At 38.2% G+C, this 12500-nt stretch overlaps 1 protein-coding gene across 3 annotated transcripts in view; it reads left to right on the forward strand.

Annotated features, from left to right (window-relative positions):
• Nucleotides 1-483: 483 nt before the first annotated feature.
• LOC125036473 (WD repeat-containing protein 48-like) overlaps nt 484-12500 on the forward strand; it is a 13609-nt gene continuing 1592 nt past the window's right edge. The window contains exons 1-13 of one of the 3 annotated variants that reach the window (XM_047629074.1): nt 484-562; nt 2660-2773; nt 3050-3266; nt 3482-3531; nt 3767-3929; nt 4962-5102; nt 5747-5901; nt 7223-7408; nt 7836-8033; nt 8268-8375; nt 8637-8745; nt 10046-10226; nt 12148-12342. In XM_047629074.1, the coding sequence (XP_047485030.1) occupies nt 2714-2773; nt 3050-3266; nt 3482-3531; nt 3767-3929; nt 4962-5102; nt 5747-5901; nt 7223-7408; nt 7836-8033; nt 8268-8375; nt 8637-8745; nt 10046-10226; nt 12148-12342 (1763 nt within the window). In that variant the 5' untranslated portion in view covers nt 484-562; nt 2660-2713. Of the gene's footprint in view, nt 705-2659; nt 2774-3049; nt 3267-3481; nt 3532-3766; nt 3930-4961; nt 5103-5746; nt 5902-7222; nt 7409-7835; nt 8034-8267; nt 8376-8636; nt 8746-10045; nt 10227-12147; nt 12343-12500 lie in introns of all 3 variants that reach the window. The other 2 variants (XM_047629073.1, XM_047629075.1) reach the window with 2 other exon arrangements.

A 12500-nucleotide genomic window follows, 5' to 3' on the forward strand; every position in this document is an offset into this window, starting at 1 on the left:
TTCCAGGAAATAAATTGGGTAGCAACAATAGATTTTGAGTTTTACACATACAATAGAATTTTCAATCGAGATATATTCAGTAGAAAATGTGTGATAGGTCGGGAGATTTTAATAGCTGTCTCCTTGAATTTCTTTGAGTAGATTCGCTGTTGTCATCTGTTATTTGTCCGTAAAACAGATGTAACTCAGTATACATTTTCTCTGACATGCTATATCTTATCATGTTTTGGCATAAGAAATCATGATCTACAACCACATAATTAAAGATGTAGAGAAATAACTGATTGTCAATCAAAACAATCGCAGACCTATAAAAAAAAATATCTCCGAATAAAAAAAAATCCGATACTTAAAAAAAAAAAAAATCAAGCAACTGGAGAAAGAAAATACCCCCAAACACATATGAAAAAGCGTAAAGATTAAAGGGTCATAGCATAAAAAAAAAAAAATTGCGCTTCCCGATCCTCCTCCGTTTTTGGAGCCCGAGGCGATCATGGTAAACAAACAAGAGGAATCAAGAGCAATTGGAGACCCACACACCCATTTTTTCTAGTTTTGACAGGTATTTACCCGCCGAAGGGGTTTGAGAGGCCACGCAAGGACGAAGAGAGAGTAGGCAGGAGGAAGAGAGGGAGGAATGAAAGTCGTGCGAGGGAGAGGAGGAGAGAAAAGAGGAAAAAGAGACGAACCCGGTAGGATTTCGAGTAGGTTTTTTGAGCTGGGATTTCACTAAAAGTTTTAGGGATTTGTTACCCTCTTCGTAGCGCTGGGGGGATTTATTGGTGTTTTTTCTCGTGTTTGCTCTTTTTCGAGGAACCCGAAGAGCTAAATACGAAATCGTTGCGCATCTTGTTCAATTAGTCGAGACAGACATTAGTTTTCAATACGACCGATTTTGGGAAATTGTTTTCGTGTGTCCTTTTTTAATAGAAATTTTGTTGGTATATTTTGATCATCTTGAGGCTGTAATTATTTGTCTATTAAGGGAAGAAACTTCCAAAAAATAAGTTTGTATTAATTTATGTATTTATTCCTATTCCCAGAATTTGGCAGGCTTTTGATATTAGAATTGTAAAATTTATGTGTAATTATAAGTAAGCATCAATAACAAATGATCCCAAGGCATAAGATATTACATTACTATGCTATTACATGTAACTGTCGCAACTATTGAAATGTGAGTTTTTCTAAATTGTGTCAATTACTCTTCTTGGCCATTGATGTAGATTGCAAGACATGGTTGCTTCAGTAACTCTGGTTATGATTTTGTTTAAGGTTTGTTCTCAGAGTGATTGATATCCAACCAATTAAAAGTAAATCTTGAGAACTTGTCTGCATAATCCTCACTAGTTGAAGAAAGTTGAGTAAAAGCTCTTATCTGATAGTGAATAGACGAGCATAGGCAGCATAGTAATCAGTGCCAAAGCACTATCAAAGTATAGGAGAGACTTTAATTTGCATAATTCCCTTCCCAGACATGGCTTTATGCAGTTTGTGCTTTTGCCTAGATACTGTATTGCTGTTGTTGTTGCACTAGATATAGTACCAAATTTGTCACTTTGGTTAAGCTGTGTATGTATGTGTATGTGTGACCTGGTCTTGATGTCACTACCCTTCCTAAAAAAGGGAGTTGGAAGGAAACTTGCTATCATTTATTATTCTGTTAGACACTGTGTCGTGATCAGTTGTGTATTTCTGTTTTGCTGACTGAAACATTGAATACAAGAATGATATAATGTACCTCATTGCTTGTGTATTTCACTTGGGCCTGATTTTTATCCCCTTGTTCGTGGGGGGCATCTACTATGGTGCCATGGCAGAGTAGCACCGATGCTACGGGTGGCATCCCTACAGATGCGGCCTATACGGAGAAATTTGTTAGTTCTCTCTACTTTGATATGCATATCCATTTACAGCTTTTATCACTATTCATTTGCGTGTAAGGATCACTTGTGAACTTAACCCCTTCCCGAAGGGTCACGCCTATAGTCGTGATAACAAACCGCTCGAAATGTGGAGTGCGGCTGGCATGACTATGGGTCCAAACAATGGTTACACTGTGAGACCAGTGTACTACTTGTTACTTACATAATCTGGTACTGTTAACTCAAGGTATAGGGTTTCTGGCTTGACTCCCAGAGGACAATCCCAGATGGAGAAGCCCTGTAGGACAACCAAGGAAGTTGGGGCATGGGCAGATTGATCAGATCTTTTGTGAGGAGTTCGAGATGGGCCGAAGACCTGCTTTGCAACTTGTCATGAATGGAGATGAAGGATAGATCCCCTTTAGTGAATCAGTGATTCATTTATTTATTTATTTGCCTTAGTCAGAGGCCACACCACAGCTGGACTTAGCCATGTTCATATAGATCTGCAGACTTTGATTAATGACTTTGGCCCTACCTTCTGCAGATTATTTTTCATGCATATTTCTTTGTGCATTTTTTAGCCATCAGAATAGTTTATCTCAATCCCAGCAAGGTTTTCTGCTGAGTAATTTCCATCCAGTTACTTTTTTTTTTTTTTTTTTTACATAAATTATATTATAGATGTTGAGTGACTGTTAGTCACTTAGTTGTATTGTATGAAATATTTAAGTTCATGTTTGCACATGGAGGACTGTATGCAGATTAAAGATATATATATGACCTACCCACAGACATTATGACGGCATGTGACTCATGAATGAGGACGACAATAACACACAAGCAGCATGTCCATGATCGTAGGTCATCGGCAAAACAGCACTCACTCAACCAGGAAGAAAGTTCAGGTTGGTCTTTTTTTCTTTAGTCAGCATAGTACTTTAAACATTTTTGATGACATATTTAAAGGATGGGTTTAGTTATAGGGATCATATTGTTTGCATCAAACTAAATAAAAGAAATTTGCTTTATGTAACATTATCTGGTGGAACATCAACTGATACCAACTAGGGAAGTGTAGATATCTCTACCAGTTCTTATTGTTATTACTATTTGAATATAAATACTCCCATTTACAGATAGATAGATGACCCAGTTTAACTCTCTCTTTCCTTGGTTTTCAGATATCATTTGTGATTCGAGATGAGGTCGAGAAGTTTCACCGCTCGTCAGTCAACTCCCTGCAGTATGACCCGTATCTCCAGAGGCTATACTCGGCTGGCCGCGATTCCATCATCCGCATCTGGAACTGCAAGAACCAGAAGGACCCGTACATACAGTCCATGGAACACCACACGGACTGGGTCAACGACATTGTGCTCTGCTGTGGTGGAAAGAATTGTGAGATTTGCCAGGATTGATTTGCTTACTTAGATCTTTGATGTGGTGGTTGCCTGTATGATTTCTGATTTTTTTCATGTGATATTGATTTTGACGTATCTGTGGGTAGATTGGTTGGTAAGAGATGATGGAACATTAGGAAATTTGTTGTGTGTAGACTTTTCATTTTTAAGATTTACTCTATAGTGTTTAATATATTTTCTATGGATTTTCAGTGATATCTGCTAGTTCTGACACAACAGTGAAAGTATGGAATGCTCACAAGGTAAAACTAACTGGTTTTTAAACTAAGGAGTATAGAAAAGGGTATTAGACTGAGAGTAATAGAAAGCTGTAGAGAATATATAAAATAAGTGAAATAGGCTGATGAATAGAGGATTGAATGAACTGATAAAAATATATAAGTTAAAGGGGGGACAAAATTGAGGAAGAAATTATCATATTTTCAATGCAAAAAATTACCTCCCAAAAAGCAGTCGACCCTCTTTTTCTCCAACCAGGGCTTCTGCATGTCCACTCTTCGGACCCACAAGGACTACGTGAAGGCCCTTGCCTATGCACGGGACCGAGAGCAGGTGGCATCAGCCGGGCTTGACAAAGCAATATTCCTGTGGGATGTACAAACGTTAACGGCTCTTACTGCCAGCAACAACACTGTCACAAGTACGTTTTATTTACATATATTTTTGGGTGGGAAGCTAATTGGAAGGAGAAGCTTCAGGTTTTCTAGGCATGTCCTTATAATTTTTTGTCATAAATTGAAGTTGTCTGTAAGATACTTTTCATTGAGGTTTAGAGTGTTTGTATATTGAAGGTCATATTTATTTAAAGGTTGTATATAGAAATTGTCTTCCTGACTAGGTTGTACACACACACACACACACACACACACACACACACACACACACACACACACACACACACACACACACACACACACACTCACACACACTCACTCACTCACTCACTCACTCACTCACTCACTCACTCACTCACTCACTCACTCACTCACTCACTCACTCACTCTCTCTCTCTCTCTCTCTCTCTCTCTCTCTCTCTCTCTCTCTCTCTCTCTCACTCTCTCACTCTCTCACTCTCTCTCTCTCTCTCTCTCTCTCTCTCTCACTCACTCTCTCTCTCACTCTCACTCTCTCTCTCTCTCTCTCTCTCTCTCTCTCTCTCTCTCTCTCTCTCTCTCTCTCCCTCTCCCTCTCCCTCTCCCTCTCCCTCCCTCCCCCTCCCCCTCCCTCCCTCCCTCCCTCCCTCCCTCCCTCCCTCTCTCGCTCCCTCCTTCCCTTTCCCCCTCCCTCCCTCCCTCCCTTCCTCCCTCCCTCCCTCCCTCCCTCCCTCCCTCCCTCCCTCCCTCCCTCCCTCCCTCCCTCCCTCCCTCCCTCCCTCCCTCCCTCGCTCCCTCCTTCCCTTTCTCCCTCCCTCCCTCCCTCCCTCCCTCCCTCCCTCCCTCCCTCCCTCCCTCCCTCACTCTCGCTCCCTCCTTCCCTTTCTCCCTCCCTCCCTCCCTCCCTCCTTCCCTTTCTCTCTCTCATTATTTCTCTTTCTGTCTCTTGCTTTCTCTATCTTTCTCTCTCTTTCAATACATAAAGCAAGGCTCACCATCCAGCCTGCTTGCTTACCATTTATATATATATATTTGTCTCCAGCTATATCCTCCTATATATATATCTATATCTGTTCCAGCCTCGTCTTTGAATGGCAACAAAGACTCCATCTACAGCCTGGCTATGAATGCACCAGGCACTGTGATTGTGAGTGGTAGCACAGAAAAGCAGCTCCGCGTGTGGGATCCTCGCACAGGAAACAAACTCATGAAGCTTAAAGGTTTGTAAAAAAAAAAAAAAAAAAAAAAAAAAAAATATTGTATGGTAGATTTTTATCTTCAAAAGATAAGAGTATGGAACTTAAAAATAAATTTTGAAGCTTAAAGGTTAAAGATAAAGAGTTTTGGGTTTTGGATTTGCAAACTGATATTGTCCTTCACCTCCTCTTCATTTATCGCTATCACAACCCCCACACATTGCCTTCAATACCAGAACCTCACCATCACCTTCCTGAGTATCATTTTCTCTACTGTTGGCTTCCTAATTAGCACCTTTACTATCACCCTCTTTTTCTTCTTCCTCCTCCTCCTCCTCCTCCTCCTCCTCTTCCTCCTCCTCCTCCTCCTCCTCCTCCTCCTCCTCCTCCTCCTCCTCCTCCTCCTCCTCCTCCTCCTCCTCCTCCTCCTCCTCCTCCTCCTCCTCCTCTTCCTCCTCCTCCTCCTCCTCCTCCTTCTCCTCCTCCTCCTCCTTCTTTTCCTCCTCCTCCTCTTCCTCCTCCCCCCCCCTTCTCCTATCATGCCCTCATTACCACCTTTCCTTGCCATTATCTTCCTCACCACGACCTGCCTCATTATCCCCTTTCTCACCACCACCACCTCCTCCTTATTCTTTAGTCACTACAATGATCACTCCTCCTTCCCACAGGTCACACAGATAATGTGAAGGCTCTGCTAGTGAACCGTGATGGTACGCAGGCACTATCAGGCAGCTCAGACGGCACCATTAAGTTGTGGTCACTGGGTCAGCAGCGCTGCATTACCACCATTAGAATTCACGAGGAGGGCATCTGGGCTCTGCAGGTCAGTCTCGGCGAGGGAAGGCATTTTCCTCCTCCTCCTGTTGTACCTCCTCCTCCTCTTCTTCCCCTCCTAGTGTACTTACTCCTCCTCTTCTTCCCCTCTTAGTGCACTTCCTCCTCCTCCTCTTCATCCCCTCTTAGTGCACCTCCTCCTTCTCCTCCTCTTCCTCCCTCTTCTCCCCTTCCCCCCTCTCCACCTCCTTTCCCTCTCCCCTTCTCCTCTTCCTCTTCCTATTGTACCTCCTCCTCCTCCTCCTCCTCCTCCTCCTCCTCCTCCTCCTCCTCCTCCTCCTCCTCCTCCTCCTCCTCCTCCTCCTCCTCCTCCTCCTCCTCTCCTCCTCCTCCTCCTCCTCCTCTTCCTCCTCCTCCTCCTCCTCCTCGTCCTCCTCCTCCTCCTCCTCCTCCTCCTCCTCCTCCTCCTCCTCCTCCTCCTCCTCCTCCTCCTCCTCCTCCTCCTCCTCCTCCTCCTCCTCTTCCTCCTCCTCCTCCACTGCCTCCTCCTCCTCCACTGCCTCCTCCTCCTCCACTGCCTCCTCCTCCTCTACCATCTCCACTGTTGCCTTCTCCTTTTCCTCTTCCTCTGCCTCCTTCTCTGCCTCCTCCTACTTGTGCTACACCTCTTCCTCCTAGTCCTATTGCACTTGCACCTCCTCCTCTTCTTCCTGCACTTCCTCCTCCTCCTACACTGCTTCTTTTTTCTCTTCCAGCTCCTTTTCCTCATTCATTTTATTCTCCTCTTCCTCTCTTCCTTCTCTCTTTTTCTCTCTCTCCTCCCCTTTCTCTTTCTCTTCCCCATTCCCATTTCCATTTCCATTTCCATTTCCATTTCCATTTCCATTTCCATTTCCATTTCCATTTCCATTTCCTTTTCCTTTTCCTTCCCCTTGTACTACTTCCTCTTCTTCCCTTTCCGTTCCCCTTTACTTTCTCCTTTTCATTCTCATTCTCATTCTCTTTCTCTTTCTTCTTCTCTTTCTCTTTATCCTTATCCTTATCCTTATCACTATCCTTATCCTTATCCTTATATTTCTTGTTTCTCCTCCTCCTCCTCCTCCTCCTCCTCCTCCTCCTCCTCCTCCTCCTCCTCCTCCTCCTCCTCCTCCTCCTCCTCCTCCTCCTCCTCTTCCCCCCCCCCCTCCCCCTCTTACATCTCTTGTATTGTGAAGGTATTCATTCTCATTCATACCTTTTCTTCATTTATCAACATGAATATGGTTCAATAGAAAGTATGTAAGTTACTTTCACATTTTGCTCTTGTGATTCACCTATGTCAGTGATGGAATAATAAATATAATAGCGCTTTTAACTACTCACTTGAACAGGCCAACGACACATTCACAACTGTCTTCTCGGGAGGAAGGGACAAGCGCATATACATGTCTGAGACGCGCTGCCCTGATAAGCATGTCCTGCTGTGCGTGGAATCAGCCCCGGTGCTCAAGATGCTCCTCACGCCAGACAACTCCTCCTTGTATGTGGCCACCACTAATTCGGCCATCAAGTGTTGGGTGAGTGAAAGACCCTCTTTTCAAGTATGTGGGCTGGAGATGCTGGTACGTTGGAATTTATATTTGGCAGGTTTATTTATTTAAAGTGCACTGTGATTTGGATTTTCAGGTGAGGTGCTTGCTGCTCTTGTGTTTTCGTGTTATCTCTGGTCACTGTATCAATTTAAAGTTTTGCAGTAGTTAATCATCTGTAATTGACTAAATATCATTGATGTTGATGCAAACATAGTTAAGCTTAATTTTTTGGAAATTTGATAGTCATATGGTTTAGATAAAATGAGATATTTGGCACTTACATTTTTCTCATTTATTGTAAAAGCAAAGAGGCATTATCTCTTCAATAGAGAAGAGAGACTTGCAAATTATTCCATGTCAAAGAATAGAATTCTCATCTAATCATTACTTGCTCGTTTTCCCCCTCAAGCAGCCCCTGAACAACCGGCTATCCCATGTGGAGGACTACTGTGATAATGATGACGAGCAGGAGCTGCGCCCAGTGATGGGGCAGCCAGACTGGAGCATCCGAGGGGGTCCGTCCATCAAGCAGTACACCATCCTCAACGACAAGCGGCACCTGCTCACCCGCGACACAGAGGAGAATGTCGTGCTCTGGGACATCCTTAAGGTTGGGGTGGCTTTAGTGTTTTTCATGTGCTTTGTATGTAGGTATTTTTTTGTAATGTTACAGCTGTTGTACCTCTTTAGTCTGAGTTTTATGGAAAATTTTCAAGTTTGGATAGCATAGAAGGGAGAAGCTGTTAGAATAGGACCTCATATTGAAATAAAGGCCTTTCCTGGTTTTATTTTTCTGTGAAACATGATGTTTAATTTTTTAAAAAGTCCACTATCATCTTCACAGGCAGTCAAAGTGGAGGACCTTGGCAAGGTGGACTTTGATGCAGAAAAGGAGAAGAAAAACAAACCCATTTATGTTCCTAGTTGGTTTACTGTTGACTTGAAGACAGGAGTGAGTGTTGCTCTTAGAGTAGACCTAGTCTGTTGATATGTTTTATAAAGATTACTTTGTGAATTGTTTGATAGCTCTGGATCTTTTGATAATTTGAGTGATAGATAGATGTTTTTATTAGCTATTGTTATTCATATTGGTAAAAACATGGTAAGAAGACTAGATATGAATGCCTGTATACATTCATTTTCATTTTGCCTCATATTCTACCCCATGTAGTAATGCCTGACAATTGAACAAATTGACTCTGTCATCCCACAGATGCTGACAATTCACCTGGCAGAGAAACGAGACGAGGTGGACTGCCTCTCCGCATGGGTGTCAGCCAAGGAGGCAAATTTCCCGACACAGGATGGGGTAGACCTCAAAAGTAAGGGCTCTTGGTGTTTCAGGTTTTGATGAAGCTGCTGCTTTAGGAGAGAGCTTTCTATGCATTGTGAGTGTAGATATATAGATTTAGACTTAAATCAATAAATTGTTAAGTATATAGTTTTTGTACATCGGTTGTTTTGAGGAAAGGCAGGCTATACAAGTGGTTAAATTATTGGTCACTGAACAAGCAATACAGTTTGTTGACGTGAGTGCATATGTTATTGGCGACAGATTGCTACATTCATTTGCCAAGAATGGTTGGTAGGCGAAAGAAAGAAGGATTTTACTAGCATGTCTTCTTTGATTATCTTTGGGATGAAAGTTCTTATAATGGAGGTGTTAACTGGCAAGCCCTTTGAGAGCCATCAGGGGAATCTGTCAAGCCTTCTTTCAACAAAAAAATTATTGTTATTCTAGGTTCTCAGGGAATTCAGTATTTTCTTGTTTTATGCTCTAAATCAAATTGGCATTTATTTGTTCTTTTAACTTATCTTTTTTTTTTTTGCAATAATGATAAGGGTGCCTAAACAGAATTTATTGTGACAAGTTTAGGGGGGGGAAAAATGTTTACAAATTAAAATTTTATCATCAGAAATACATAAAAATATACATATATACCAGACCTGAGATGAAGATTTATCTGAAACCAGTGATCTCTTGCTTGTCACTCACATAATAGGTTATCCATTAGCTTGGATAGTTTGAAGCTGCCTGACTCACTGTCCATATTTCCCTCTGTTGCGATGTATGCAGCTTCCAATATTTTCTGCTTATTAATTTCTTTATGAATCCCATTTGCATACTAATATTTACATGCACCTCCATGATGTTGCAAGTTCTGTGGTGGCAGACATCAGTAGAATAGTAGAATAATAGTTTTAGATATGATATGTTTTATGACATAGGTTACATTATATTTTATAATATGATAATATATATATATATATGTGTATATATATATATATATATATATATATATATATATATATTATGCAGTGTATATATATTCTATATATTATGTATATCATATATTATGTATTATATATCAAATATGTTATACATGATAGATATTATATATATATATATATATATATATATATATATATTTATATATGTTATATTTATAAGTAGATAGATAGATCAGTAGATATGTTTATAAATATATTTGCGTATTCTAGTTTGATCCCAATGGGATTTATGTATATATATATATATTTTTTTTTTTTTATAATTAACATTTCAGAAAATCACAACCACTAAATGTTCTTCCCCCTCATTCTTTCTCCTTCGTCCAATAGTCAACTACGGTGAACTCCTGCTGAAGGCCCTGTTCGAGCACTGGCCGAGAACATACATGTCCGAGGAGAATGAGAATGGGGAAGGGGCCGAGGGGGGAGGAGTGGCCAACCACAATGGCCACACCCCCCGGCCGGGCAACGAGTACTTCTCCATCCCCCCCCACACACCGGTTATTATTAGGTAGGGAGAGCTCTGGGCTTGTCTGAGCTCTGCTGGGGGACGTCACGGGGAAGTTGCATCTCCGTCGGTATTTGCGATGCCACGAGTGTTCCGATAGAGCAGTGGGACTTTTCGTCATGATGGGGATAAGGATGAGCATTTATTATCATCAGTATTATCTTTATTAGTACTAATGTGGTGATGATGATAATGATAGTGATAATGATGCTAATGATATAGAAGTAATGGTTATAATGAATATAATTATGCTTATGATAATAATGATTATGATAATGATACAATGATAATAGTGATTATAATAATAATAATGATTATAATAATAATGGTTTTAATAATAATAATAATAATTATTATGATATTAATTATTATTATAATAGTAATAATAATAATGATAATAATAAAGAGAATAATAATGATGATAATGATAATAATAAGAATATAGTGATGAAAATAATGATGATAAAAATAGTAATGATTATTATAATATTAATAATAAAGATGATGATGATAATAACATAAATGATTATCATTATCATTATTATTATTATCATTATTGTTGTTGTTGTTTTTATTATTGTTATTATTATCATTAGTAGTAGTATTATCATTATTATTTATTGTTAATTTTATTATTATCATTACCATTACCATTACCATTACCATTACCATTACTATTACTATTACTATTACTATTACTATTACTATTACTATTACTATTACTATTACTATTACTATTACTATCACTATCACTATCACTATCACTATCATTATTATTGTTTTACTTTTGTTATTATCATTGTTATTATCAATATTGTTGTTGTTGTTGTTCATGATCATGATTACTATTACTATTACTATTATTATCATTATCATTATCATTATCATTATTATTATTATTATTATTATTATTATTATTATTATTATTATTATTATTATTATTATTATTATTATTATTATTATTATTATTATTGTTATTGTTATTATTATTATTATTATTATTATTATTATTATTATTATTATTATTATTATTATTATTATTATTATTATTATTATTATTATTTTTATTTTTATTGTTTTACTATTGTTATTATCATTGTTATTATTATTGTTGTTGTTGTTGTTGTTGTTGTTGTTGTTGTTCATTATCATTACCATTATTATTATTATTAGTAGTAGTAGTAGTAGTAGTAGTACTACTACTACTACTACTACTACTATTATTATTATTATTGTTGTTGTTGTTGTTGTTGTTGTTGTTGTTGTTGTTGTTGTTGTTGTTGTTGTTGTTGTTGTTGTTGTTGTTGTTGTTGTTGTTGTTGTTGTTGTTGTTATTATTATTATTATTACTATTATTATTACTATTATAATTATTATTATTATTATTATTATTATTATTATTGCTATTGTTATTACTACTATTATTATTATTATTATTATTATTATTATTATTATTATTATTATTATTATTATTATTATTATTATTGTTATTGCTATTACTATTATTATTATTATTATTATTATTATTATTATTATTATTATTATTATTATTATTATTATTATTATTATTATTATTATTGTTATCATTATCATTGTTATTAATATTTTATTACTATTATTATAATTATTATTATTATTATTATTATTATTATTATTATTATTATTATATTTATAATCTTTATTATCGTTATCACATCATTACCATCACATCATCATTACCATAGTTACCATAGCCCTCAATACTAGATTGTATTAATGACCACAATATTGATATTGTATTAATAACCACAATATTGTTATTGTTTTAACAATAAAAGAGCTAAAGGTAATTTTGATTGTGATTATGATATTGGAAATTGTATTAACAGTGATGATAATGACAATCACCTTCTCTATTGTTGCTTATGTTCCCTTCCATTCGCAGCGAGATTCAGGGGCGCACTTTGTACCGGCTGCTCTGTGGAGACGCTGGGGGAGACACGGAGGGGGTGTTGCTCAATGAGACGGTGCCGCCCTGGGTGCTGGATATTGTGGTCGACAAGACCACCCCCAAGCCTAAGAACAAAGTCTACTTCTTCCTGCTTCCACACGCATCCTCAGGCATCAAAAGAGAGAAAAAGTAGGATAAAGTCGGTTTTATATATAGACACAGTCTATATATAACGTTCTTGATGCATTCAGTGAAATACTTAATATGAATGGTTGTTATACAAATTCTAGGTTATAGCATTATGGGTTACAGTAGTGTGCTCCTTTTGACTAGATGACACTGGTATT

This window comes from Penaeus chinensis, chromosome 21 (assembly GCF_019202785.1).
Source record: "Penaeus chinensis breed Huanghai No. 1 chromosome 21, ASM1920278v2, whole genome shotgun sequence".
Lineage (NCBI taxonomy): Eukaryota > Metazoa > Arthropoda > Malacostraca > Decapoda > Penaeidae > Penaeus > Penaeus chinensis.